Consider the following 26,650-nt stretch of genomic DNA (forward strand, 5'->3'; position numbering starts at 1 on the left):
CATTATGGTTTATCAAAGGACATTGAATATAGTTACCTGTGCTATACAGTAGGACCTTGTTTTTTATCCATTCTGTATATAATAGTTTGCATGTGCTAATCCCAAACTCCCAATCCATCCCTCCCCCACCCTCTCTCCCCCTTGGCAGCCACAAGTCTGTTCTCAAACATATTTTATTATCAATTATCAATATAGATTCTCTCGTTAAATAGGATCATGGTTAAATGAGATCTACCTTTAAATTGTTGCCATCTTTAATTAGATTAATGTTTTATTAATATATATATGAAACACTTTATATACATATAAAACTTGAACTGTCTTTATTTGGCCCATTATTTGTAGGTGGTAATCCATGAAGACTTCATTCAGTCTTGCTTTGATCGTTTGAAAGCCTCCTATGACACACTGTGTGTTTTGGATGGTGACAAAGACAGTATTAATTGTGCAAGACAGGAAGCTGTTCGAATGGTTCGAGTATTAACTGTGTTACGGGAGTATATAAATGAATGTGACAGTGATTATCATGAGGAAAGAACAATTCTACCTATGTCAAGGTTTGTGAATAACTGATCTACTAGTGCTACTTCTTAATTATTTGACATTTTCCTAGCCATTTGATTTTAAGAAGTGATGATGTACAGGAAGAAAGGAAATTTTTCATTTTTTGAAAACGTTAGTGTCTTGCTTAAAAACAGTATTTGTATCTTATAGAATTTTTTTTTTTAATAGTAGACCTTTTTTGTTTTGTTTTCAGGATCTGTTTTTTGCTTGTTTTTGTTTAGGGCATTCTCAATTAAATCTAGTTTCTTTTTTTTTTTTTAACTTAATGGCTTTTTTTTTTTTTTTTTTTTTTTTGGCTGCGTTGGGTCTTCGTTGCTGTGCGTGGGCTTTCTCTAGTTGCGGCGAGCGGGGGCTGCTCTTCGTTGTGGTGCGTGGGCTTCTCATTGCAGTGGCTTCTCTTGTTGCGGAGCACAGGCTCTAGGCACGCGGGCTCTAGAGCACAGGCTCAGTAGTTGTGGCGCACGGGCTTAGTTGCTCCGTGGCATGTGGGATCTTCCCAGACCAGGGTTCGAACCCGTGTTCCCTGCAATGGCAAGGGGATTCTTAACCACTGCGCCACCAGGGAAGCCCTCTAGTTTCTTCTTTTTATTCTGGTTGGTCTTTTTTTGTTTGTTTGTTTTGCCATTGACTTTGTTGCCCATTAAGTGTTGCCAGGGGTATTTTGCCATTGAAGTGCTTTGATGCCATTCATTTCCACTGTTAAAAATAATAGCATAGTCTGTTTGCAGAGTAATTGGAGAGAACTCGTAAAAGCTGCTTTGACAGATAGCCAGTATAGCAAGAAATATTTTTAAATGGTCTACTAACATTTCTCTCTTTTTTTTTCTTCCAGTTTTATTGAGATATAATTGACATACAGCCTTTATAAGTTTATAATAATTTGACTTGGTACATCATGAAATGATTACCACAATAAGTTTAGTGAACATCCATCATCTCATATAAATACAAAAGAAAGAAAAAAGAAAAAATACTCTTCCCTTGTGACAAGAACTCAGGATTTATTCTCTTAACAGCTTTCATATATAACATAGAGCAGTGTTAATTATATTAATCATGTTGAGCATTACATCTCTAGTACTCAGTTATCTTATAACTGGAAGTTTGTACCTTTTAACCGCCTTCATCCAATTCTTCCTCCCCTGTCCTGCCCCCCAGCCCGGTAATCACAAATCTGATCTCTTTTTCTGTGAGTTTGTTTGATTTTGAAGTATAATTGACCTACAACACTATGTTAGTTCCTGGTACACAACATAGTGCCTGAATATTTCTTTCCATTACAAAATGATCACCAAAATGATCACCATGATTAGTTACCACCTGTTACCACCATGACTCATTTATTTTGTAACTGGAAGTTTGTACCTCTTAAAATTTCCGTTACCTAATTCCCTCATCTTCGGGTCTATTAACGTTTCTCTTAAGATTTCACCATTTAGTATACTCAAATAATATGTATAATTTAGAGATATTTATAGAATGTGAGCCATTAGTATTTGAGTTCTCTTTTTAACCATGAAATTATTAAAATTGCTCCTTGAATATGTTTTTTATTTTTTTGTATCTTACCTGCAGGAAGATAATATGCCAACATAAATATCATTTTGGGGATGACTTTTGATATTAGTTGGGCTTTTATAGCATTAAAAATAAATGAAATGTTACTCATGTCTCTGTTTTAATGTCTTGTAACTAGATACCTGTAAACTATAGGTCCAAGAGTAACAACAGTGAAATATGATTGTTGTGTTTTGAAGATTACTTATAATATTTGTAGTTAAAAGGAGCAGTGAATATTTTCAAGATCCTAAAAATAATGTGTCTTTAACTCACTTTCTCTTGTTTAGTAAGAAAATATTCAATTTTAAATTGCTAGCTTTATTTTCTTTGCAAGAAGATTTGAAAATCTGCTGAATATGATGATGTTTTCCCTTTTTTTTCCCCCAGAGCTTTCCGTGGTAAACACCTTTCTTTTATAGTTCGATTTCCAAACCAGGGCAGACAGGTTGATGACTTGGACGTATGGTCTCATACAAATGATACAATCGGTTCAGTACGACGATGTATTCTCAATCGTATCAAAGCCAATGTAGCTCATACAAAAATTGAGCTCTTTGTAGGCGGTGAACTGATAGATCCTGCAGATGATAGAAAGTTGATTGGACAGTTAAACTTAAAGGATAAATCAGTAAGTATCTATAATTACCAAACTTTTCAAGAAAATCAAACCGGGGACTCTTTCATTTTTGTAGTCAACATTTCACTCAATAAATGTTAATGGAGCATCTGTTATGTGTGAGGCTCTGTATTTTCTGTATTAGGTGTTTGAATTGTAACACTAAATAAGACAGGCATTATGGTACCTATAATATAGTAGAGGAAAAGATTTCTAAAAACAAAACTATTTTAAGTGGTTATGTTAGACGACAGTTATAAATTATATTTCTAAAAATATAGTGTGTAGTTTTTTGTTTTTTGTTGGTATGTCACTAACTTCTGTTTTGTGTATTTTTCCTTGTCTTTGGTACTAACATAGTATATCATTTTCAGCTAATTACAGCCAAACTTACACAAATAAGTTCCAATATGCCTTCAAGCCCTGATAGTTCTTCTGATTCCTCAACTGGATCTCCTGGAAACCATGGTAATCATTACAGTGATGGTCCCAATCCAGAAGTGGAGAGCTGTTTGCCCGGGGTGGTGAGTAGATAGTTTTGAGCTATTGTATGCAAGGCATTTTGCTAGGTTGTTTAAGAATAAAGTATACAGAATAGTTCTTTTTTCTTGAACTTACAATTACATTAGGCAAAATATCAAAAACTGTACATTTAACCATCAACTTCAGAATGGATCCCTTTGAAAGGTGATTGTAACTTGGTTGAAATTTAAAACCACATTTTGTATAGATATAGTGTTGTTATATTTACATAAAACTAGCCCATTATACAACTTAATTATAACTGTTGAGCTTATTGAGCAAAATAACCACTGTATTTTGTATTTGTACCACAAAAATGAATTCTTCAGAACTGTTTCCGTAGGAAAATATCTGCAGTCTTTCTTAGATTGTCAGTAACATATCTTGTTTCTAAAGAAAGTGATTCCTTCCTTACCTCCCCACAAAAATTTTAATGGCTACAATAATACCAGCCACTCCAGTGTCAGAAGGATTGGCTCTCTACAACAGTTGGATTAGGAATTTAACTGTTAATGGGCATGGCAGCCGTTTGTTTATACAGAGTCTGACTTGTATGTACAAGAGGAATAGTTTAACAAAACAGTAAAAAAGCTGTCACACACAAAGTACTGGAGGTGGCTTGGATAATGTATTCAGTCTACATTATGAAGGATTTCTAAAAGTGAGATGATGGGGTAGGCAGACCATTTCAGGATAGAAATGACATAAGCAAAACTGTGGAGATTAATCAAAACATTTTTTTGGGGAGGTGTAATTTACAGGTAAATATTTTGTATTCTAGATAATGTCACTGCATCCCAGATACATCTCTTTCCTTTGGCAAGTTGCAGACTTGGGTAGCAGCCTAAATATGCCCCCTCTTAGAGATGGAGCAAGAATACTTATGAAACTTATGCCACCAGGTAAGAAATTTCTTTTTAAATGATAGTAATGTTGATAAAGTACATGTTGGACAGTAAAGGGGTATGTTAGCAAATTCTCTTCCTAGATGGAAAATAACAGGAGTTGGCAAACTATAGCTCACTGGCCAAATCCAACCCACTGTCTGTTTTTGGTACAGCCCAAGAGCTAAGGATGGTTTTTACATTTTCTAATTGCTGAAGAAAAAATCAAAAGAATAATATTTTGTGACTTAATGAAAATTATATGAAATTTAAATTTTGGTGTCCATAAACGAAGTTTTATTGGTGTACAAGCCATGCTCATTCATGTACACGCTGTCTTAGCTGCTTTTGTCTTAGCACAGCAGCAGTTGTGGCAGAGACCATATGGCCTGCAAAGCCTTAAATATTTACTATCTGACCCTTTACAGAAAAAATTTTCTGGCCCCTGGACTGGGTTTTGGGTCATGTGTCATCTATAGCATTGTTCCTTTTTTATTCCTGGGAAACAACCACTTTCAATTGGTAGCTCTTATTCTTATCTATGTCTATACTATCTGTAAATAAAACTGTTTGTCAGTTTTAGATGCCTACTGATTTTCTGTTGTGTAAATGAAAACTTAACTCTTACTTCCACATTCTTCCGATTTTTTCTTTTTTCTTTTCTTTTTTTTGCCACACCATGTGGCATGTGGGATCTTAGTTCCCCAACCAGGGGTCAAACCCGCGCCCCCTGCAGTGGAAGCGTGGAGTCTTAACCACTGGGCTGCCAGGGAAGTCCCTCTTCCAGTTTTTTCTTAAATTCATATTCAGCATTTGTTTTTTCAAGAGTGTGTGAAAAGTAGTTTGCTGGATTAATGGCAACTTTTTTTTCAGGGTTTAATAATTTCCCCTTTTTATTTTCTTGATTTTCTATACACCTATTACTAATTCTTTCCACATATTCTCTAGTAACCTCTCAAAATAATTTTCCATTATTATGTGTATTATATAATCTGTCGGCTCCACTGTTGTCCTGGAACTTTTCTTCTGCCTCCTCTCCTCTGGTTGTTGTTCGCTACACAGCTACCATTTGGGGACTTCTTTCTTCAGCTTTCCTATGGTGGATCCCTGTTCACTGGCTCCTATGTCTTGAGCCTTTCTTGAGGGGCTCTGTCATTTTGCTGAAGCACACCCTCCTGCACTTATTTCAGAAAGGGTACGTGGGAGGTGGTTTTGTTTTTTTGTTTCTGAAACATTGCTAATCTGAATGCTTAACCTTCACATTTGATTAGTAGTTTGGGTATTGAATTCTAGCTTGAAAATTTACTCAGCTGTCTAGCTGGTAATGTTGCTTGTGTGAAGACCAAAGCTCTCCTGAGTTCTATTCCTTTGCTTTTTTTTTTTTTTTTTTTAATAGTTACATATGCTTTTTTCTTTTTTTAACATCTTTATTGGAGTATAATTGCTTTACAATGGTGTGTTAGTTTCTGCTTTATAACAAAGTGAATCAGCTATACATATACGTATATCCGCATATCTCCTCCGTCTTGCGTCTCCCTCCCATCCTCCCTATTCCACCCCTCTAGGTGGTCATAAAGCACCGAGCTGATCTCCCTGTGCTATGTGGCTGCTTCCCACTAGCTCTCTGTTTTACATTTGGTAGTGTATATATGTCCATGCTACTCTCTCACTTCGTCCCAGCTTACCCTTCCCCCTCCCCCTCCCCCTCCCCGTGTCCTCAAGTCCATTCTCTACGTCTGCGTCTTTATTCCTGTCCTGCCCCTAGGTTCTTCAGAACCATTTTTTTGATTCCATATGTATGTGTTAGCATACGGTATTTGTTTTTCTCTTTCTGACTGACTTCACTCTGTATGACAGTCTCTAGATCCATCCACCTTGCTACAAATAACTCAATTTCGTTTCTTTTTATGGCTGAGTAAGATTCCATTGTATATTTGTGCCACATCTTTATCCATTCATCTGTCGATGGACACTTAGGTTACTTCCACGTCCTGGCTATTGTAAATAGAGCTGCAGTGAACACTGTGGTACATGACTGTTTTTGAATTATGGTTTTCTCAGGGTATATGCCCAGTAGTGGGATTGCTGGATGGTATGGTAGTTCTATTTTTAGTTTTTTAAGGAACCTCCATACTGCTCTCCATAGTGGCTGTATCAATTTACATTCCCACCAACAGTGCAAGATACTCCTTTGCTTTTGATCTTTGTTTCTGGAAGTTTTGGTTTTATCATTGAGTTTAGAACTTTCCTGATGAAATGCCTTGCTTGGTATAGGTCCGCTTTGTGATGGGTTTTCAGTGGGCCTGGAGAGTCCTAATTTGTGAGAGATTTCTGTTCTTTCTTTGCTAATTTACTTCTCCGTGTTTTGCTTTTTGTGGATCTTTGAAATGTCTTTGACTGTGGTGTTGAATCTACTAAATCTGATTTTCTTACCTTTCCTTTCTCCTCTCATTAATTTTATTCCAGCTTTGGGTGGTATCCTTACTTTTTCCAGCTCTTCTGTTGACGTTTTGCCCCCAGATATTCTAGTGTTAAATTTTCAAGACCTTCCTCCAAGTGATCCTTTTCCATAGGATTTTTTCATGAGCACATTTCAGTGTTTCTGCTCTAATATATGTGTTTTCCTCTAAAACCTAACGTTCTACAAAGTTATGCACTAAAAATAACAGAGCTTGTGGAAAGAGAGAATTCGATCAGATCATTCAATCCTATACAACTTAAAAAATTTTTTTTTAATGTTTTTTGGAAACATTTACAACCTTACAGAAAAGTTTGAAGTATAATTCAAGGACTTCAAGAACCATTTGAGAGTAATTTGCTGCTGGTCTGATGTCCCATCATCCTTAAATACTTTATTGTGTATTTCCAACACGCAAGGATATTGGCATTCTACTATAAAGTAGAGCTTTGCCTTCTCCCCTATTAATTATGTGTTATCACTGTTTACTCATGGATTCTTATTTTATCCATTGGGTTATAGCCATTATAGTCATTATTTATTTTGATGCTCAGTTGTCCCAGGTATGGTCAGTGGATGTGTACCCAACTGTCTTTTTTACATGAACCCAGTGCTTTTTTTTTAACATAGCTTCATCATCTTTTGAATACTTTTTACTTTCTGGCATAAGATATTTAAAGTTCATCTAGTACTTTCTCTATTCCAGCCCTAGAATCAGACATTTCTCCTTTTAGTGAGGGAAGATATTTAGAAACCAGAATGTGAGGGCTAAATTGTGCTCATTACTACTGGGGTGTTCTTGTGGTCTAGGCATTTTCATTGGACTTAGGAAGTAATACACACTTAAACACACACACACATATATGTAAACACATTTATATCAAAAAAAACAAACATGGGTTCATACTGGTACTAATCCAGCTTTTTAGTCTTTTGCATTCCATATTTGTATCTGTTCTCTACATTAGTGAGATATCTGCTTCCCAGCTTCATCAGTCTATTGGGGAGGGAGGTAGAGTAGAAATTTGCCTCTTAGGCAGATTTCAGGCACTCTGTTTTTAAGTCTTTGATTCATCTGTACCTTCTCAATTATGTTTTGTTTTCATATCCTTAACTTTTCTAGGACTTGGTGGAGTGCTGATTTATAGGTACCCTCTCCCTCTTTCTCTTACCCCCCAAGAAGCACTTCTTGGGTTCAGCTAAGCCAGCTATCTTCCATCCCCTCTACACCTTCAGTAATTTGCTGACATCTCTAATGTTCCTTCAGCTTTTAACTTCTGTATCCTTCGGAGTTTATGTATTTTATATTTTATTCTCATTTTAGTGGGGTTTATGGATGCATTGCTGACAAATGCAGTTCAATAATTGGCCCAGATAATTTTTAAAACTGTTGTGTTTACATTATCTCCTTTTTCTAAAGTAGGCACCCTGCTGACCTTTCCCATCCGATCTCACTTTCTGAGTCATACGGTACAGAATCGATTCAGATGTTAATTAGATTCTTAAATAAGGCTTTTCTTTTTTTTCTTTCTAATTGAGTTTTTATTTGCTCTGTTAAGGCTTTTCTTAATGATTTAATTTAATTTGATCCTTATCTGTTGTGTAGTTTAGAATTTGTATTGTTTTACTTACTAGTATCTGAGTAACAGCTGTTGTTGCTTTATGTACACAGATTCAACATTTGAAAAGGAAAACCCATCTCATAATCCCTGACCTTGTGATTTGAGCATAGTGCCACTAGATGGCGGGAGGGAGCTCTTGCCGAGCAGCTCAAGCAGGAAACTTACGAGGGTGCTTTTATCTTATTTTATATAATCGAAGTATAGTGCCTAAATTTGAAATAGCCAGCTTCGAAAATGCCAGTAATGATTGTATGACAGTAGACAAATCATAGGCTTTGGACTCAAATGGACTTGAGTTCAAGTCCTGCTTCTTCAAGTTGCCTTAGACATGAGTTTTCTTCAGAGCTTCCTTATTTGTAAAACTGAGCTAATAATAACTATTTCATAGAATTGCATGGATTAAATGGGGTCATGTATGGAAAACCCCTAGCCTAGTGGCGGGTATTTAATCACTATTCAAGAAATGTTAACCTACTCTGTCACTGTGGTTGTTACACACATGGGCGTGTACGCACACACATTCTTCTTTAAGATAGGAAGCAGGAGCTCTAAGAAAAGGAAGTAGTTATAAATTCTGTTTCTAACATTTAGGTAATCATTTAGTGTTTGTGCACACATGCACGTATTTTAAAAGGAGGAAAAAAACAAGATGGAATTAGAAGCTTTTTTATTAGTCATTGACTTTACTTTTGTTTATTCTGAATCTTTGCCTAAAGTCCAGTGCCTCCATTATGATTTGCTGTTAAACTTGGAATTTCTACAGTAGTCTCTGTAGCTAATTTAAACTCTTGTAATTTAAACTCCTCAGGAGTTCCTGTGACCTTTATACGCATCAGGAAAACAGGTTCTTGCTTGATACAGAGAAATTAAAATGTATATTGCTTCACTAAGCAGAATGAGTTGCTTTTCCTCTTCAGAGCTTCCTTTTCCCAGGAGTTTGGTCTAATTAATATCTTAAAATATGGCAAAATCTGTTATGAGCACTTCACACTTGTTAACTCATTTAAACCTCACAACATTCCTAGGGAGGGAATTACTATTTTTATTTCTATTTTAAAGATGGGGAAACTGAGGCACCGAGAGATTATTCCTTTTGACCAGAGACACAGAGCTTAAAGGCAGTTCTAGGATAATGCATGCAGTTGGGCTCCAAAGTTTGTACTGTTAACCTGTGTGTTACTGCTCAACGTTTTCTAGACTTTTTTATACTATGTTGCTATAATCATATAATTGATTAGGCTTATTAGGTATCTCTTCAACAGACTAGAAAGAAAGAAACTAAAATCCAGGATTATGGGCAGTTTAAATTTGTTGTCTCTATTTTCCATATTTTGTTAAATGAGCATGTGCATAATCGGGGACCTAAGATTATTTAGGTTCATGAATGCTAAAGCTGGAATGGCCACTAGTGATCATTTGGTTCAGATCCCTCAAATGAATAAACTATAATCCAACAACATTAAATGATTTGCTTAAAATTCAGTGCTTCCTTTTCTTAGAGCTCTTGTTTCTTTTCTCCTATTGCCTTTGCCCTCCCTTCTTCACTCAGAATATTTTTAAACTAAGCAAGATATTTTCAGGTACAGCATATGAATTGGTTTCTTTTTAGAGAGTAACTTGGATCTTTATTGTTTAAAAAAAAATTGAGAAAACCTAAATACCCAGTGTTAGAGATTAAACTAGTGTACTGGCAAAAGGACATGTCATTTTAATCATTAATATAAAATGATATAGGGGATGACTATTTAATGACAGGAGAAGATACAAATGCTTTATTATTAAAACTGAATATTTCATTTAGTTATATGTCACTCTCCTTTCAGAATAGGGAAAGCCAACAGTTTTAACACAAATTGAAGTTTTTTTCATAAGGTATTTCCAGGCCTGTAAAAATTAGCTTACCCTAAGGAAATTATAGTAATTTTCAGTTATCTTTATTCTTCAAGAAAAGCTTTTACTTAAAAAGAAAATCTTATTTATCGAGTGGTATTTTAATCATAGGGCATTTACCTTGGAAATAATTTGATTATTGAAGTACTTTCTGAAGTAAATTTGAGTGTTTGGTAGCTAATAATGGGATTGTTTCTTTTTTACCGTATCTTTTTAGTGTGATTTAAGTGAAACTCATCTTTTAATATTATCAAAAAAATCTTCTTACTTGATGTGCACATTAGGCACTGTTCCCTTTTTTGTTTTGTTTTGTTTTGTTTTTAATGTTTGCTTTTTAAGGTTCAGTTTCCAAGGATACCAGTAAGCTTCTTTCATTGTAACAAACCAGTTCGTACAGGGGTCCCCAACCCCCGAGCCAGGGACTGCTACCGGTCTGTGGCCTGTTAGGAACCTGGCCGCACAGCAGGGGGTGAGCAGCAGGCCGGACCAGTGAGCGAACGAAGCTTCATCTGTATTCACAGCCGCTCCTCATCACTCTCATTACTGCCTGAGCTCCGCCTCCTGTCAGATTAGCGGCAGCATTAGATTCTCATAGGAACTCGAACCCTACTTTGAACTGTGCATGCAAGGGATCTAGGTTGAGGGCTCCTTATGAGAATCTAATGCCTGATCTGAGGTGGAGCTGAGGCAGTGATGCTAGTGCTGGGGAGTGGCTGCAGATACAGATTATCATTAGCAGAGAGGTTTGACTGCACAGAGACCATAATAAATCAATTGCTTGCAGACTCATATCAAAACCCTATCAGTGAGTGTCCCACTGATTCTGCATTATGGTGAGTTGTATAATTATTTCATTATATATTACAATGTAATAATAATAGAAATAAAGTGTACAATAAATATAATGCACTTGAATCATCCCGAAACCATCCCCCCCACCCCGGTCTGTGGAAAAATTGTCTTCCATGAAACTGGTGCTTGGTGCCAAAAAGGTTGGAGACTGCTGAGTTAATACACAGTGTCGTGGAGGCTAACATAAGTTGGAAGGAAGAGCTTGTCATATTTCCGTTTTTTTTATTTTCAATAAGAACTACTTCCTTTTGAAGTGTGTTGCAGTTTTTTGGTCTCTAGTGCCTGAGGAAGACATGTTGATTTGAGGTCTCTGAGTAGGAGGAGACTGCTTCCTTCGTGTTTGGGTTGAGTGATTAAAGAGCCCTGGTTGATTGTGACTTTTTTTTTTTTTTTTTTTTTTTTTAACCAATCCAGATCTGGTTATGTCTTGTGAAGTTTGAGCCTGTAACTCAGCTGAATTGATTCTTATTCCATACTAAAGTAGTCTTCAGAATATCAAAAGTAAAATACTATGAATGCATGAATTATGTTTTGTTTTAGACTATGTATCTTTTTTTCTTACAGATAGCACAACAATAGAAAAATTAAGAGCTATTTGTTTAGACCACGCCAAACTTGGAGAAAGCAGCCTTAGTCCATCTCTTGACTCGCTTTTCTTTGGTCCTTCAGCCTCACAAGTGCTATACCTAACAGAGGTTGGTTTTTACTTTTTGAATTTATTCCATGTTCTTGAAATTTGACCTTTTATATGATAATGTGAAGAACATGGATAAAATTGTAATGAAATATTTTTGAAATTCTTTCAAAATATGGGAAAATTTTAAACTAATGATGATGAGGAAAATAAGAAATTATCTTAAAACCTTTTAATACAGTTCTTCTACTTTTTTCCAGGTAGTCTATGCCTTGTTAATGCCTGCTGGTGCACCTCTGGCTGATGATTCCTCTGATTTTCAATTTCACTTCTTGAAAAGTGGTGGCCTACCCCTTGTCCTGAGTATGCTAACCAGAAATAACTTCCTACCAAATGCAGATATGGAAACTCGAAGGGGTGCCTACCTCAATGCTCTTAAAATAGCCAAGCTGTTGCTAACTGCCATTGGCTATGGCCACGTTCGAGCTGTGGCGGAAGCTTGTCAGCCAGGTGTGGAAGGCGTGAATCCCATGGCGTCGGTAATACAGACTTTTTAAAAATATTTTTGTAATAATAGATGGCAACTTTTAAAGTTAAACTTCTTAGAAACTCTTAAGAGTTGCTTATAGAGTTCAGAGTTGATTCAAAATGTTTTCAGAAAAAAAATTTTAAAAAAATTTTAAAAAATGTTTTCAGTTCCTTTCCAGTGGTTCCTCATTTTAACGGTTTCCTTCTATTAAATTATATTTGTATTAAAATTACAGATGCTTTTCACTGACTCTACTCTGAGAGGGCAGTTCTTCCCTGTTCCCTCAAATCCTGTTTGACTTTTGATTAATACTTTTTTTTTTTTTTTTTTGATGTGTAGTTGACTTACAATATTAGTTTCAGGTGTGCAACAAAGTGATTTGATATTTTTATAGATTATACTCCATATAGTTATTATAAAATATTGGCTATATTCCCTGTGTTGTACCTTACATCCTTTTTTTAATTTGTTTATTTATTTATTTTTGGCTGCGTTGGGTCTTTGTTGCTACGCGCGGGCTTTTTCTAGTTGCGGCGAGTGGGATCTACTCTTCGTTGCGGTGCATGGGCTTCTCATTGCGGTGTCTTCTCTTGTTGCGGAGCACGGGCTCTAGGCGCACGGGCTTCAGTAGTTGTGGTGCACGGGCTTAGTTGTTCCACGGCATGTGGGATCTTCCCGGACCAGGACTCAAACCCGTGTCCCCTGCATTGGCAGGCGGATTCTTAACCACTGCACCACCAGGGAAGTCCCCGCCTTACATCCTTATAGCTCACTTATTTTATACCTAGTAGTTTGTACCTCTTAATCCCCTTCACCTATTTTGCCTCTCTCCCCTCTGGTAACCACTAGTTTGTTTTCTGTATCTGTGGTTCTGTTCCTGTTTAGTTATATTTGTTTGTTTTATTTTTTAGATTCCACATATACGTGAAAATATACAGTATTTGTCTTTTCTTTGTCGGACTTATTTCATTCTTTTTATGGTTGAATAATATAATATTCCATTGTATACACACACCCCACATCTTTTTTATCCATTCATCTGTTGATGAACACTTACGTTGCTTCCATATCTTGGCTATTGTGAATAATGCTGCTGTGAACACTGAGGTGCATATATCTTTTCAAATTAGTGTTTTCATGTTCTTCAGATATATACACAGGACTGGAATTGCTGGATCACTGTTTGCAGATGATCATGGTACTATTCTATACGTATAGAACCCTAAAGACTCCACCAAAAAACCATTAGAACTAATAAGTGAATTCAGTAAAGCTGCAGGACACAAGATTGATATACAGAACTCTGTTGCATTTCTATACACTAATAATGAACTATCAGAGAAATCAAGGAAGCAATCACATCAAAAAAAAACACCTGGCAATAAATTTAACTGAGGAAGTGAAAGACCTATACTCTGAAAACTATAAAACGTTGATAAAAGGAAATTGTAATACGATACAAAGAAATGGAAAGTTATCCTGTGTTCATGGATTGGAAGAATTAATGTTAAAATGTTCATACCCAACGCAATGTATAGATTTAATTCAATCGCTATCAAAACTTGTGACATTTTTCACAGAACTAGAACAGATAATCCTAAAATTTGTATGGAACCGCTAAATACCCCAAATAGTCTTTTAATTATTTTATTTTTCGGCCTCACTGCACCACTTGAGGGATCCTAGTTCCCCGACCAGGGATTGAACCCAGGCCCTTGGCAGTGAAAGCGCAGAGTCCTAACCACTGGACCGCCAGGGAAGTCCTTCTTTCAATTATTTTAAACCTACTAAAAACTCCATATGAATCTCTTCCTAGCTCGTATCTGGCATATGTATATATATACACAGATGGCAATAAAAAAGATATACAGTTGACCCTTGTACAACACAGGTTTGAACTGCTCGAGTCTGCTTATACATGGATTTTTCAGTAAGTACTACAGTACTACACGATCCTAAATTGATTGGAACCACAGATACCCAGGGCCGACTGTAAAGTTTTGTGCAGATTTTCGACTCCTAGAATGTCTGTACTCCTAACCCCCATGCTGTTCAAGGATCAACTGTAATTGATTTAGCCTGTTGCCAGCCTCTTCCCACCTTGACAGGCTTAACCTCCAATTCTGAACTTATTTTGACTCTGTTTTTACCTTGATCCATTTTACCAAAGGTTCTCAAGACATGCCAGAATTCGATGCCTATTTATGAGAAGTCAAACTATGCATTTGACTTGTTTTATATGCATCATAAGTGATGGTTTACTAAGTTACCAATAGAAGATAAAAGCTTCAGGAATATAGATTTTCTATTTTAAGAATGGCTTAGGCCTTGAGATTAGAATATTGATTAGATATGTGATACTATAATAATCACATATAATTGAGATAATAGCATTTATAATTGTTTTAGGTGTGATGATGATACTGTGGTTATGTTTAAAAGGAAGAGCCCCCTCTTTTAAAAAAAAATTGTTGAAGTATTTACAGATGAAATTATATGATATTTAGGATTTGCTTCAAAATAATCCTGGGGTGGGGCAGGGATGGAAAGTGAGGGGAGTGGTTAGACAAAGTAATTTTGGTCCTTTGTTCATAATTGTTGAAGCTGGGCGGTGGGTACATGTGAGTTCATAATCCTTTTCTCTCCACTTTCATATATGTTAGAAATTTTCATTAAAAAGGGTAATGAAAAAAAGTGGCCCAAGTCTTAAATTGTTTTGCATTAAAGGTACCACGCTTACTAGGATTTTTTAAAAGTGGTGTTCTTCTTAAGATAAAAACAGATTCTTACCGTAATCCCTGACACAGGAGCTTAATGAAGTACACAGAAAATATAAATGCTCCCCTCTTTCACTTCTCTCTTTTATTCAGAAAATGTGCCACTGTGTATACAGAGGTACATAATAGCCTCTAATCTCAAGGAGCTCACAGTCAATAGGGCGGTAAAGGCAAAATTAGTAAAAACAGACTTGTCTTAAATACTGTTGTAGAAATACTTACAGTATGGAGAAGAGTTAGAACTTGAAAGGCTGTCAGAATTGCCTGGCTAATAACTACTTAAAAGTAATCTTTTTTCTTTATGGGCTTAAAAATTTGGTCTGGTACCTTTTATACATTAGTATTTTTCTTCTGTTATTGATATTCCTTAATTTTTCTTTTCTGAAAAGAGTTTGATGACCAGGGTGAATGGGGAGCAGGGTCTGCCCAGGAGCATGCATGTGAAGTACTTCACTGAGTTTCTAGTTGGGACTGCGACCAGTCAGTTCAGTTTATCACTCACCTCTGCAAGTTGTGCTGAATGCAGATGTAGAGACACGAGTTGGATTGATCTAGAATGGGGGTTTGCAGAGGGATATGTGGCACTCCACTACACAAGAAAAAGAGGAAGCCCACATTGTTGGCAATGCAAAGAACTTTTTGTGTAAGTCACACGGGTTCTACAGTGTATTGAATATATACAGAAGGGAGGTCATCCTGAGGGAGTGGTGCTGAGTGAGGAGTAAATGATTGGATTTGGTTATGTACGCAGTATTAAAGTAAAATATTTATCTTTTTTCAGGTCAACCAAGTTACTCATGATCAAGCAGTGGTGCTACAAAGTGCCCTTCAGAGCATTCCTAATCCGTCATCTGAATGCATGCTTAGAAATGTGTCAATTCGTCTTGCTCAGCAAATATCTGATGAGGTTAGTATTAAATTTGTAAAGCTCTGAAATTCTGGAAGGTTCATTTCTTTCACTTTTGACCCTCTCTTTATGTAGAAATAACCCTTATCACATTTTGGGGCTTAATTTTCCTAGGCCCACTCATTTTAATCACTGACTCAGTCTAGATAAAGTTCCCTTAACATGAATTTTACCTAACGATAATATTAGTACTTTCTGGTTTTAATCACCTTTATGTACAATGAACAGCATCCTTTTAAAGCATATAATTAGGTGAAATTTGACAAATACATATTTGTGTCACACGTCCACCATAGTCAAGACACAGAATGTCTCCATCACTCTTCCATATGCCCCTTTGAAGTCTCTTCTTCTTCCCTGTCTACCCCTGGCCTCAGATAACCACTGATCTTTTGTTACTATATAGTAGTTTTCATTTTCTAGAATTTTACACAAGTGGAATCATACAGTGTGTGTTCTTTTATGTCTGGCTTCTGTCACTCAGAATAATGACTTTGAGAATTACCTGTGTGGTGTGGACCATTAGTCCATTCCTTTTTATTGCTGAGTAATATCCCATTATGAATATTCCACATTGTGTTTATCCATATACTTGGTAAAGGACATTCTCTTTCTTAGCTGTGAATAAAGCTGCTGTGAACATTCTGTACAAGTGTTTGTGTGGACCTAAGTTTTTATTTCTTTTGGGTAAAAAACTAGGAGTGGAATGGTTTGATCACCTCTGTAGTCTTTTTAAGGTTCTTCTGAAAGTAGAGTAGAGCCAGATAATAACTTGGAGAGCATGCTTTGTGGTATTGCTGTTAAACGAAATAATGGGACAAAGGCAACTTGGGAACCTAAAGACAGTGGTACTACTTCACAGCCATTCCTGTTTCCTTTACAGGGAGAAACATTTTTGCTTTTCTAGTGATTATTCCACTCTAATACTGTGTCAACTGTTTTAATTACTCATTATCTTGCAGGCTTCAAGATATATGCCTGATATTTGTGTAATTAGAGCTATACAAAAAATTATCTGGGCATCAGGATGTGGGGCATTACAGCTAGTATTTAGCCCAAATGAAGAAATCACTAAAATTTATGAGAAGGTAAGAATTATCGCAGAAATATATTACCTTTAAGAAAATGTTTAATTGTGCATGAGGCTGAATTATTATGTCTGCCATCTTAATATGAAACTGTCTTTTTCTACTTCTCACTAAAGTCAGGTATAATTATTTCATACTGAATTTGCTTTCTCCTATTCTCTTTGTTCTTCTTTCATCATCTTTCTGTCCTATGTATTTTGGTTTAGGTAACTGTCAGTTGTGATATCATGGCATTTACGTATTTTTGACTCTCTTAAAGCATTCAAGAGTGTCAGCCAATTAGGTATCATCCTTGATCTTCCATTAGATTAATCAAGTTATTTACAGAAGAGAGACTGTGTTTGACTCTTTGATTTTCTGTTATATATATCTGCCCCTGATAGCCACTGCTGCTTATTTAGAAGGGGAAATTAAGTTATAGGAGCTTCCCTTTTATGGCCAACATAACCGTGATTTGCCTGGGATGTATGTTGATGTCCTATACTGTTGGTTATTCACTCAGCTAATATTTGAATGCCTGTTCTTTTTCAGGCATGTACTATAAATATTACTTATTGATAACTTCAGGTTAGAATTTATTAGCTACCTACCCAAGCATATTTTAGGTCGTAAAACCTTCAAACCTTTCCTGAACGGTTGTCTGAGACAATTGCTTTTGAATAAAATGGCACTGTAGGTAAGCTACATAATGGGACTAGTCAGAAGTTGGGTACTCTGACTGCAGTGCCAGAGTGGTTCTTGAGGAAGGAATGATTGTTGGTGCAGAAGTACACAACTCAGAAGGTCTCTAGGAGCCTGGGGGGCAAAGAAGCAGGTAATATGCTCAGTGTGCTCCTTCAGCCATCCTTGGGACGTAGCAAAAGAGTAGAATTAGACTTCATCATCTGTTTATACTCATTTCCGTGCTATTTCAAAGGGGCCTCAAGAGTTGTAGGTAAAGAAGCTGAGGCCAAGTGGTTTAAGTGACTAGGTAAGCTTTAAGCACTAACTTGAAGTTTGTATGAGATTTTTCTTAAATACATCTCTAGGTAATTTGTCCCTGACTATAATTTTACAGACCAATGCAGGCAATGAGCCAGATTTGGAAGATGAGCAGGTTTGCTGTGAAGCGTTGGAGGTGATGACGTTATGTTTTGCCTTGATTCCGACAGCCTTAGACGCTCTTAGTAAAGAAAAGGCTTGGCAGACATTCATTATTGATTTACTGTTGCACTGTCACAGCAAGTAAGTGTCTTTTTTAATTGTAAGAAATTTGATCTTATTTTTTTTAAGCAGAAATGAATTAATTTGTGTTGGCAGAATTTATCCCAGGAATCCAATATTTATTGTCTCTATAGCACACTAATGTTTAGGAAATTTTTATTTAACTGTGTTTTGCCTAGACCTGAATTTGTTTGGTTTTACTGTCTACAAAACGTGAACATTAATTCTCAAAGTAAAATTAATTTTTCTGTAATTCCAGAATTTAGTTTCACCTAAGAGGTATGTATTTTAGCCCATTTAAAAAATCTGGTTTCCAAGATTTAAATTAAATAGGACATTTAGCTTCCTTTCTTAGATACCTAGAGCCAAGTGTTTTTTTTAGTGAAGTTGTTAAGTCAATGTGGAATTCACAAGGCATGGTTATGGTAAGAACTTTTGCATTTTACACTGAGAATAAAGACCAATTATAAAGTCCTAGTTTTTCATTTTAAGAGCATTTATTCAGTGGCATTAATTTTGTTTTGGGCTTCTTTTTGTGCAGGTCAATCAAATTTGTAGAAAATGTAGGTTTTCCATCCTCTTATGTCAATCTAATCTTGACCTTCATAAGGTAACTTTTTAAACTTGAGCTCTAATCAATATCACTGTTATATGTAATTAATCTATCTCACATACATTTTGCAAAAAGACCCAGGAAATGTTCACTTTGTTTATTCTTTCACATTCCATTCAACGATGACAGAAATCACTGATGAAAAGTTAGTGTGAAGTCAAAATAAGCACTTTGCTGACATGAAGCCTAGTGGTAAAGTTTTTTTGTTTTTTGTTTGTTTGTTTTTTTAAGTGTACATGGTGTGATGGAGTAGTAGGTTCAACTCACTCCAGGGGATGCTGTAAAGTAATTTAGTGGTCTCAAGTGGGAATCTCTTATTATTTTAGAAGTTCCTTGGTAATTTCCTTGAAGACATCTAGTTCAGCCTATTCAGAAAGTTCTTTGATGGGATCCCCACTCCCCAAATAAGCTTGAGCTTGCTATCTCTTTGAGAAAACTTTATCATCGTTGGACAACTCTGTATGTTAAGAAAGATAAATAGGTTGAATAAGTCTGGAGGAGGGGAAAGATGATTAGCCATGAGTTTTGATGAAGTCAGACCTGGAGGTACAAATTTCTAAATCTATGTTGATTTTTTTAAATCTTAAACTAAATTAGGAACTTATGTCACTTTCTTTGCTACTAAGTATCAAGGAACTTCGTTTAATAAGTTTTCTGCCCTCTACTTTTTACGAAAATCCCCATTATAGGAAGTTAGAACCATTTGACTCCTCTTCTCCCTGAAACTTGTGCACAATGAAGTAAAAAGTACCGTACACAGCACTTCTTCTCATGCCTCTTGTTGTTTTGTCTTTGACAACAAGGGGGGTCTTCTAAGGTTAAGATCTTTTTTGAGCTTTAGGTATCTGATTTTCTTCCCTAGTACTGACTCTCACCCTGCCCTGCAGTTTTAGTTATGTATGTATGTATTTATTTATTTATTTATTTTTATTTTTGGCTGCTTTGGTTCTTCGTTGCGTGAGCAGGCGTCTCATCGCGGTGGCTTCTCTTATTGCGGAGCACGGGCTCTAGGCACGCGGGCTTCAGTAGTTGTGGCTCGTGGGTTCTAGAGCTCAGGCTCAGTAGTTGGGGCGCACGGGCTTAGCTGTTCCGCGGCCTGTGGGATCTTCCCAGACGAGGGCTCGAACCCGGGATGTTCCCGGACCAGAGCTCGAACCCGTGTCCCCTGCATTGGCAGGCGGATTCTTAACCACTGCACCACCAGGGAAGCCCTGCCCTGCAGTTTTAAATCATCATATTATAAATATCAGAGTACCGGGCTTCGATACTTGCAGAGTGTATCTTGCAAAATATGATCGTGTTGTTTTCCTGCTTAAAATCTTTCCATGTCTTCCCATTGTCTTTGAATTAAGTGTAAACATTTAAATTTGGTTTATAAGCACTCCACAATTTGGCTCTTGCTTCTACGCACTCGAAAATTTCAACTTCAGGGCCACATTTTCCAATAAGTTTTCCTTATCCCTAGAGGTCTCCTAGACCGCTGTTCCTATTAGAAGAGGTCTGCTTCCACATAACAACACTGATATTTTGTTGTAATTGCTCGTAATTGGATTTGAATTCCTTTAAGTGGATTTGTTTGTTTGTTTTTTTTTAAGCCTCCTCCAGCACCTGTTGCTTTTATACTCTGCCTGTTTAACTCCTTTATGTTACCTTGATGATCCATGGAGGCATTTGAGTTTGCCACTCCTGGCATAGTGCTTTCAAGGCACAGCTGAGTATTCTGGTAGAAGAAGAGAAAGGGATAATGCAGAAAAGGAGATTAGTAGGCATCAGTTTACAGAAGACCTTTGATGCTGAGATCCAAGTAGTGTTAGATTTTAATATTGTAGGCAGTCTCACTGATGAATAATTTATCAAGTACCCATTATGCACCAGGCAGTGTTCTAGCTACTGGGAATATAGCAGTAAACAAAACAGACAAAATGTCAGCCTTTTTGGAGTCTGTACTAAAGGGGATGGGGAGTGGGAAGGGAAGACATATGGGAAAATATATAGTATGTTATATTAATAAATGCTATCGAGAGAAATAAATCAGGAATGGGGATGCGTGGGGAGGCAGGGTCATTGGAGTTCAGTTTTATGTAGGATAGTCAGAGAAGACTTCCCAGAGAAGGGTGACCTTTGAAACAGAGCTCTGAAAGAGTGAGGTAGTGATCCATGCAGTTAATGGGGGAAGTGTGTTGGGTTTTTGGGTGGGGGTTTTTTGTGTTTTGTTTTTCATTTTAAATTGTATTTTTTATTTTGTTCAGCTTTATTGAGATATAATCAGCATATAACTGTGTAACTTTAAGGTGTACAAAGTGTTGATTTGATACAGTCATATCTTGCAGTATGATTACCACCATAGCCTAAGGTTAGCTAACACCTCCATCATATTTCATTTTAAATTTTATTTTATTTTTTATATGAGAAATACATTTTGGTCATCTGAATGACCAAATATATATTTTTTTAATTTTTATTTTTTAATTGAGGTATATATAGCTGCTTTACAGTGTTTCAGGTGTACAGCACAGTGATTCAGTTATACATATATATTTTTTTTTCAGATTCTTTTCAATCATAGATTATTACGAAATACTGTATTTCCTGTATTATATAGTAGGTCCTTGTTGTTTATCTATTTTATATGTAGTAGTCTGTTAATCCCAAATTCCAACTTTATCCCCCCGCCCCGGGTAAGTGTGTTTTAAGCAGAAGAAACAACAGATGCAAGTGTCCCAAGGCAGGAACATGCCTGACATGTAAAGAAAAACATGGAGCCGGGTGTGTCTGGAACAGCAGAGGTGGGGGAGTTGTAGGAGGTGAGGCCAGAGAGGCAATAAGCAGCCTGTAAGGATTTTATAGATCATTGTAAAGACATTAACTTTTACCCTAAGTGAGATGGGAATCCATTGGGGTTTTTTTTTTTTTTTTTGGTTTTTTGCCGCGGCATGCGGGATCTTAGTTCCTTGACCAGGGATCAAACCTGTGTCCCCTGCATTGGGAGCACAGAGTCTTAACTACTGGACCACCAGGGAAGTCCCCCATTGGAGGGTTTTGAGCAGAAGAATGATATGCTCTGAGTTAACATTTTAAGTTTATTCTGGTTGCTTTGCAGGAAAGGCACTTAGACTATTTCATTAATCCAAATAAAAGATGAGAGAGTCTGGAAGTATGGCAATAGTAGAAGTGGTGAGAAATGATCAGATTTTGAGTATGTTGTGAAGATACAGGCAACAGGATTTTTTAGTAGATGTGTTTCTTTTGAAGCATTACCAAAGTCTGCATGTGTGAGGGAGGGTTCATCAGGAACTGACAAGCATCAACTCTTTATAGACCCTCACTCTATTTGGGCCGCATACCTAACTTTTTAAAAAATAAACTAGGGCAGTATGAATGACATATACCTCTGAAAATCTGGTAAAAGTTATGGACCTTCTCCCCAACAAAACCAAGTACTCCTGATGTCAGTTTATTTGAATTCCACTAAACCTAACCCACAAAGCTTCTAAAGGTTCCTATGGTTTATAGGACCATGTACAGGTTTCAGAAACCTAAAAAATATCCAGGAGGGAGGTTAGTACACAGAATGTATACTGTCAAGTTCTTACATTGAACTAAAAATTTGTTTCTAAGCTGTTTATCAGCTAGCACATTGGCAGAAACATAGTTATTCACCAAATGTAGTTTGTAATGTCTGTACAATAGACAAATGCTTCATTAGCAGATACTTTTTGAGCATCTTCCATATGTCAGATGTTGTTCTAGGTGCCAGGAACTCATGCTTCAACAAAGCAAAGCCCTGCCCTGAAAGAGCTTACTTTCTAATGGAGACAGAGCTCCATCTTGTAAACAAACAGTATTTATACATCTGGTAACTGGTTCTTAGCACCTGTTATATGCCAGGCATCATTCTTCATTCTGGAGGCACAGTAGTAAACTAAATAGATGATGTCTTTGCCCTCTTGGAGCATTTATTCTAGTGAGATCTGTATAGTATACATATTTTTTTAAGAGACCCATGATGCTCAGGTAAAATTCCCAGTACTGTGACTAGAGACAAGTTTTTCCCATGGGTAATCATAGAATATTGTATAATACGGTGGTTCTCGATCTTTAGCACACGTTAGAATCACCTGAAGGCTTTATTAAAACGCAGGTTGCTGGGGCCTGAGAAATTGCATTCTTAACAAGTTCTCAGATGCTGCTGATGCTGCTGATCTGGGTAACATGCTTTGGGAATCGCTAGTATAATATCAGGGACATCTGCAGCAACATCCTTATTGTGTAATTGCAACAGAATTTCTACAGAGTTGTTCGCTCCAGAGCACAATGGAATAATTCTATGGAATGCCCAAAAGATGCTTAAGGCTTACCGTACAACTCTTGTACCTAGAGGAACATTTCCAGCCTGTTCCAAGAAAGGGGTGTTAGAAGGTATCCCTTGAACTCTTCAGTGACAATTTGAGGTTTTAGTTCTTGACACACAGCCTAAGTTCATCTGTTAAACGTTGCTGCTTAAAGGGGTGTTACGTATTCTTGTATTTTTACTTTTAATTTACATACCCCTTAACACCCCACCCCCACCCCAAGAGACAGTGTTGGAATCTTTTTTTTTTTCTTTTTCTTCATGAAGCTAATATATGAAATGTGAAACATTTTTTTTTCAGAACTGTTCGCCAGGTGGCACAGGAGCAGTTCTTTTTAATGTGCACCAGATGTTGCATGGGACACAGGCCTTTACTTTTCTTCATTACTCTGCTCTTCACCGTTTTGGGGGTGAGACATTTTTTAATATACTTATCATTGTGATTCATTCTTGTACATGGAACAGTCAAGAATTCATGGTTTTAGCTTGTATTAAAGTTAGAGCAGTCTATATTTATTTTAAAAATATTAGTAATTTCCCATCCTATGTTAGTCATTTACTCTAGTTAATTCTGGGTTTTTAAAAAGTGGATTCTGAGCATGGACATGTAAATTCATATTATTCTACTTTATTGTTTCAGAGCACAGCCAGAGAGAGAGCTAAACATTCAGGCGACTACTTTACTCTTTTAAGGCACCTTCTTAATTATGCTTACAATAGTAATATTAATATACCCAATGCTGAAGTTCTTCTCAATAATGAAATTGATTGGCTTAAAAGAATTAGGGTAAGTTGCATTTAATACTGTGTTTATCATCAATAAATAAGATATTTTATTAGTAGTTTATAGTTTTGAGCATTTTGGTTAAATGAAAAACAACAAAGAGTAATAAAAAGGACCAAAGAATATACTCTGTGTTGGTGGATATTACTAACTCATGATTCACAGAATGAATGCGTAAGTAGTTTTGTCAAATGCCTTGCTTTACTTAAAACTTGAAACACTGATATTCAGCTTCTTCCATTTTAAAATGGGCCCATTTTGCAAATTTTCATCTTTTAAAAAGTATTCTTGAATTGTTTTCATCAAAAAATGAGTCTGATAGACTAGCACTTAATTTAACTTTTGATCTTAACACCTGATACTTCTTACTTAGAGTTGTATGAGAATTTATTTCTGAAGAGATTGGTAGCTTTTAGCCTTCAGATTAGCATTTCTTCTACTAGTTTGTAAAGCCTACTTCTAGAAAGTTCTGAAGAGAAAAAATCGCTTAGAATGGAAAGGTTTGAAGGAATTGCCTCTGTCTAGCTCACTCTTGTTCTGACATCTCACCACCCTTTCGTAAGTTAGGCATTTGATATTTTTCTTTGGCAGGATGATGTTAAAAGAACAGGTGAAACGGGTGTTGAAGAGACAATCTTGGAAGGCCACCTTGGGGTAACAAAAGAGTTACTGGCCTTTCAAACCCCTGAGAAAAAATATCATATTGGTTGTGAAAAAGGAGGTGCTAATCTTATTAAGGTAAGTTTTGTCGGCTTGGTCCTAAGCTATATATCATTAACGTTCTACATGTTTATTACCAAATCTGTCTGGTTAATTTATGGTATCATGTCTTTGGTGTATTTTCTTGATCATTTCTCTTTTCTACTTTTAAAGAATATAGAGGTTACAGTAACTTTTAAAATATCGTTTCTAAATTTTGTACATGAATAAAATTTCAGTACTGTGTAAAGTAAGTAAGCACTATTTAATTTTTCTATTTAGAAAATCTGAACTTTTTACTTCATCAGACTTTTTACTTATCACAGACTTTTTACTTCATCACCTTTTTACTTTATTTAGAATGAGACAAACCTCTGTTATGTAAGACTGTGCATATTTACCGTGTTTCTTTGATGAGTTTTTTCACATACGTGGTAACTCAAGGAAACAAAAAGTATCATTTTAGGACATTTAATTTTTATTCAAAATGAGCTTTGGTATACATGTGATTAAAAGAGTAAATTTACTTAATGTGAATTTTTGTTAAGTGCTACAGTCAACTCATTCTTGATGAGTTTTTAACCTGAGAAATCGAGTTTGTTTGTTAATTGTAGTAAATAGTGTTTTGAAGTGGGATCTTTTTATTAGAAAATCCAAGTAAGTTTTCTGACATGCAGTGAAATCTTGAATTCTGACAATTAATTTAACATTATTTCCTTCCAAGAGACATTTCTTTCTTTAAAAAAAAATACATACACATACGCATATATAACTTTACATGTATTTTTATATAAATATGTATCATTTCTAATACATAATCCGTTTTTCAACTTTGTAGGAATTAATTGATGATTTCATCTTCCCTGCATCCAATGTTTACCTACAGTATATGAGAAATGGAGAACTGCCAGCTGAACAGGCTATTCCAGTCTGTAGTTCACCAGCTACCATTAATGCAGGCTTTGAGTTACTTGTAGCATTAGCTGTTGGCTGTGTGAGGAACCTCAAACAGATAGTAGATTCTTTGACTGAAATGTACTACATTGGCACAGCAATAACTAGTAAGTATTTTAAAATACAAAGTTCTGATGGCAGTTCTCTAATGTGTTCAAATTCTGTTTTCCTTTTAGTAAACATCTTCAACTCATGTTTTCCTTTCTTTCAGCAACTAGTTTAACATTTAAGACCATTACAAGCAATGAGTCTTAATGTAGAAAAGTTTTCAAATGTTTGTTAAATGTCTTCCTGTAAGTGGTGCAAGTATTGAGCAACAAAATAAATTTCATTTCAGTCAAATCTGGACTAAAATCCAAACTCCAGAATAATAAACAGTCAAAATAAATTTCAGAGTTCAAACTTAAAAATTCAAATTACATGCATTGGAAAACCTTTCAGGCCCTCACTTTAGAAGCTCTTTAATGTTATTTTCATATGAGTTCTAAGAAAATCTGGTTTTAAAGATTAGAATGTGAGAAGATAACATTTTAGTGCCCTTGGTCCTCAGTTAATGCTCACATGAAGCCCATGAAACAGACTGTAGACTGTAGATCTTACTGATATAGAACTGAAGCTCAAAAGGGATGAGGGCAATATAAAATGACTGAGACAGCAGAAATAAGAAAGCAAACCACAGTGGAGGCTGTTCTGTTTTAGGAGAAAACCATTTATCTACAAAGCTTAAGAATATAATTGATGATAGTAAATCTTTAAGAACATGTCAGATTATTTTTTGATATGTTGTATTTTAGAATATAAGGACTTTTTTTTTTCATTTATTTATTTATGTATTTTTTTTTGGCTGTTTTGTGTCTTCGTTTCTGTGTGAGGGCTTTCTCTAGTTGCGGCAAGCGGGGGCCACTCCTCATCGCGGTGCACGGGCCTCTCACTGTCGCGGCCTCTCTTGTTGCGGAGCCCAGGCTCCAGACGCGCAGGCTCAGTAATTGTGGCTTACAGGCCTAGTTGCTCCGCGACATGTGGGATCTTCCCAGACCAGGGCTCGAACCCGTGTCCCCTGCATTGGCAGGCAGACTCTCAACCACTGCGCCACCAGGGAAGCCCTATAAGGACTTTTTAATAACATTTTAGGAGCTGCTGATT

At 36.2% G+C, this 26,650-nt stretch overlaps 1 protein-coding gene across 2 annotated transcripts in view; it reads left to right on the forward strand.

Moving 5' to 3' along the window:
* USP9X (ubiquitin specific peptidase 9 X-linked) overlaps window positions 1-26,650 on the forward strand; it is an 89,268-nt gene that overhangs the window by 36,510 nt on the left and 26,108 nt on the right. For both annotated transcript variants that reach the window (XM_061179407.1, XM_061179406.1), the window contains exons 17-29: window positions 346-557; window positions 2,512-2,752; window positions 3,115-3,264; window positions 4,044-4,164; window positions 11,533-11,663; window positions 11,863-12,141; window positions 15,690-15,815; window positions 16,778-16,903; window positions 17,961-18,127; window positions 23,372-23,480; window positions 23,711-23,857; window positions 24,446-24,592; window positions 25,392-25,614. In XM_061179407.1, coding sequence (XP_061035390.1) covers window positions 346-557; window positions 2,512-2,752; window positions 3,115-3,264; window positions 4,044-4,164; window positions 11,533-11,663; window positions 11,863-12,141; window positions 15,690-15,815; window positions 16,778-16,903; window positions 17,961-18,127; window positions 23,372-23,480; window positions 23,711-23,857; window positions 24,446-24,592; window positions 25,392-25,614 — 2,179 coding nt within the window. The remainder of the gene's footprint in view (window positions 1-345; window positions 558-2,511; window positions 2,753-3,114; window positions 3,265-4,043; window positions 4,165-11,532; window positions 11,664-11,862; window positions 12,142-15,689; window positions 15,816-16,777; window positions 16,904-17,960; window positions 18,128-23,371; window positions 23,481-23,710; window positions 23,858-24,445; window positions 24,593-25,391; window positions 25,615-26,650) is intronic.

The sequence above is a fragment of the Eubalaena glacialis genome, chromosome X (assembly GCF_028564815.1).
Source record: "Eubalaena glacialis isolate mEubGla1 chromosome X, mEubGla1.1.hap2.+ XY, whole genome shotgun sequence".
Lineage (NCBI taxonomy): Eukaryota > Metazoa > Chordata > Mammalia > Artiodactyla > Balaenidae > Eubalaena > Eubalaena glacialis.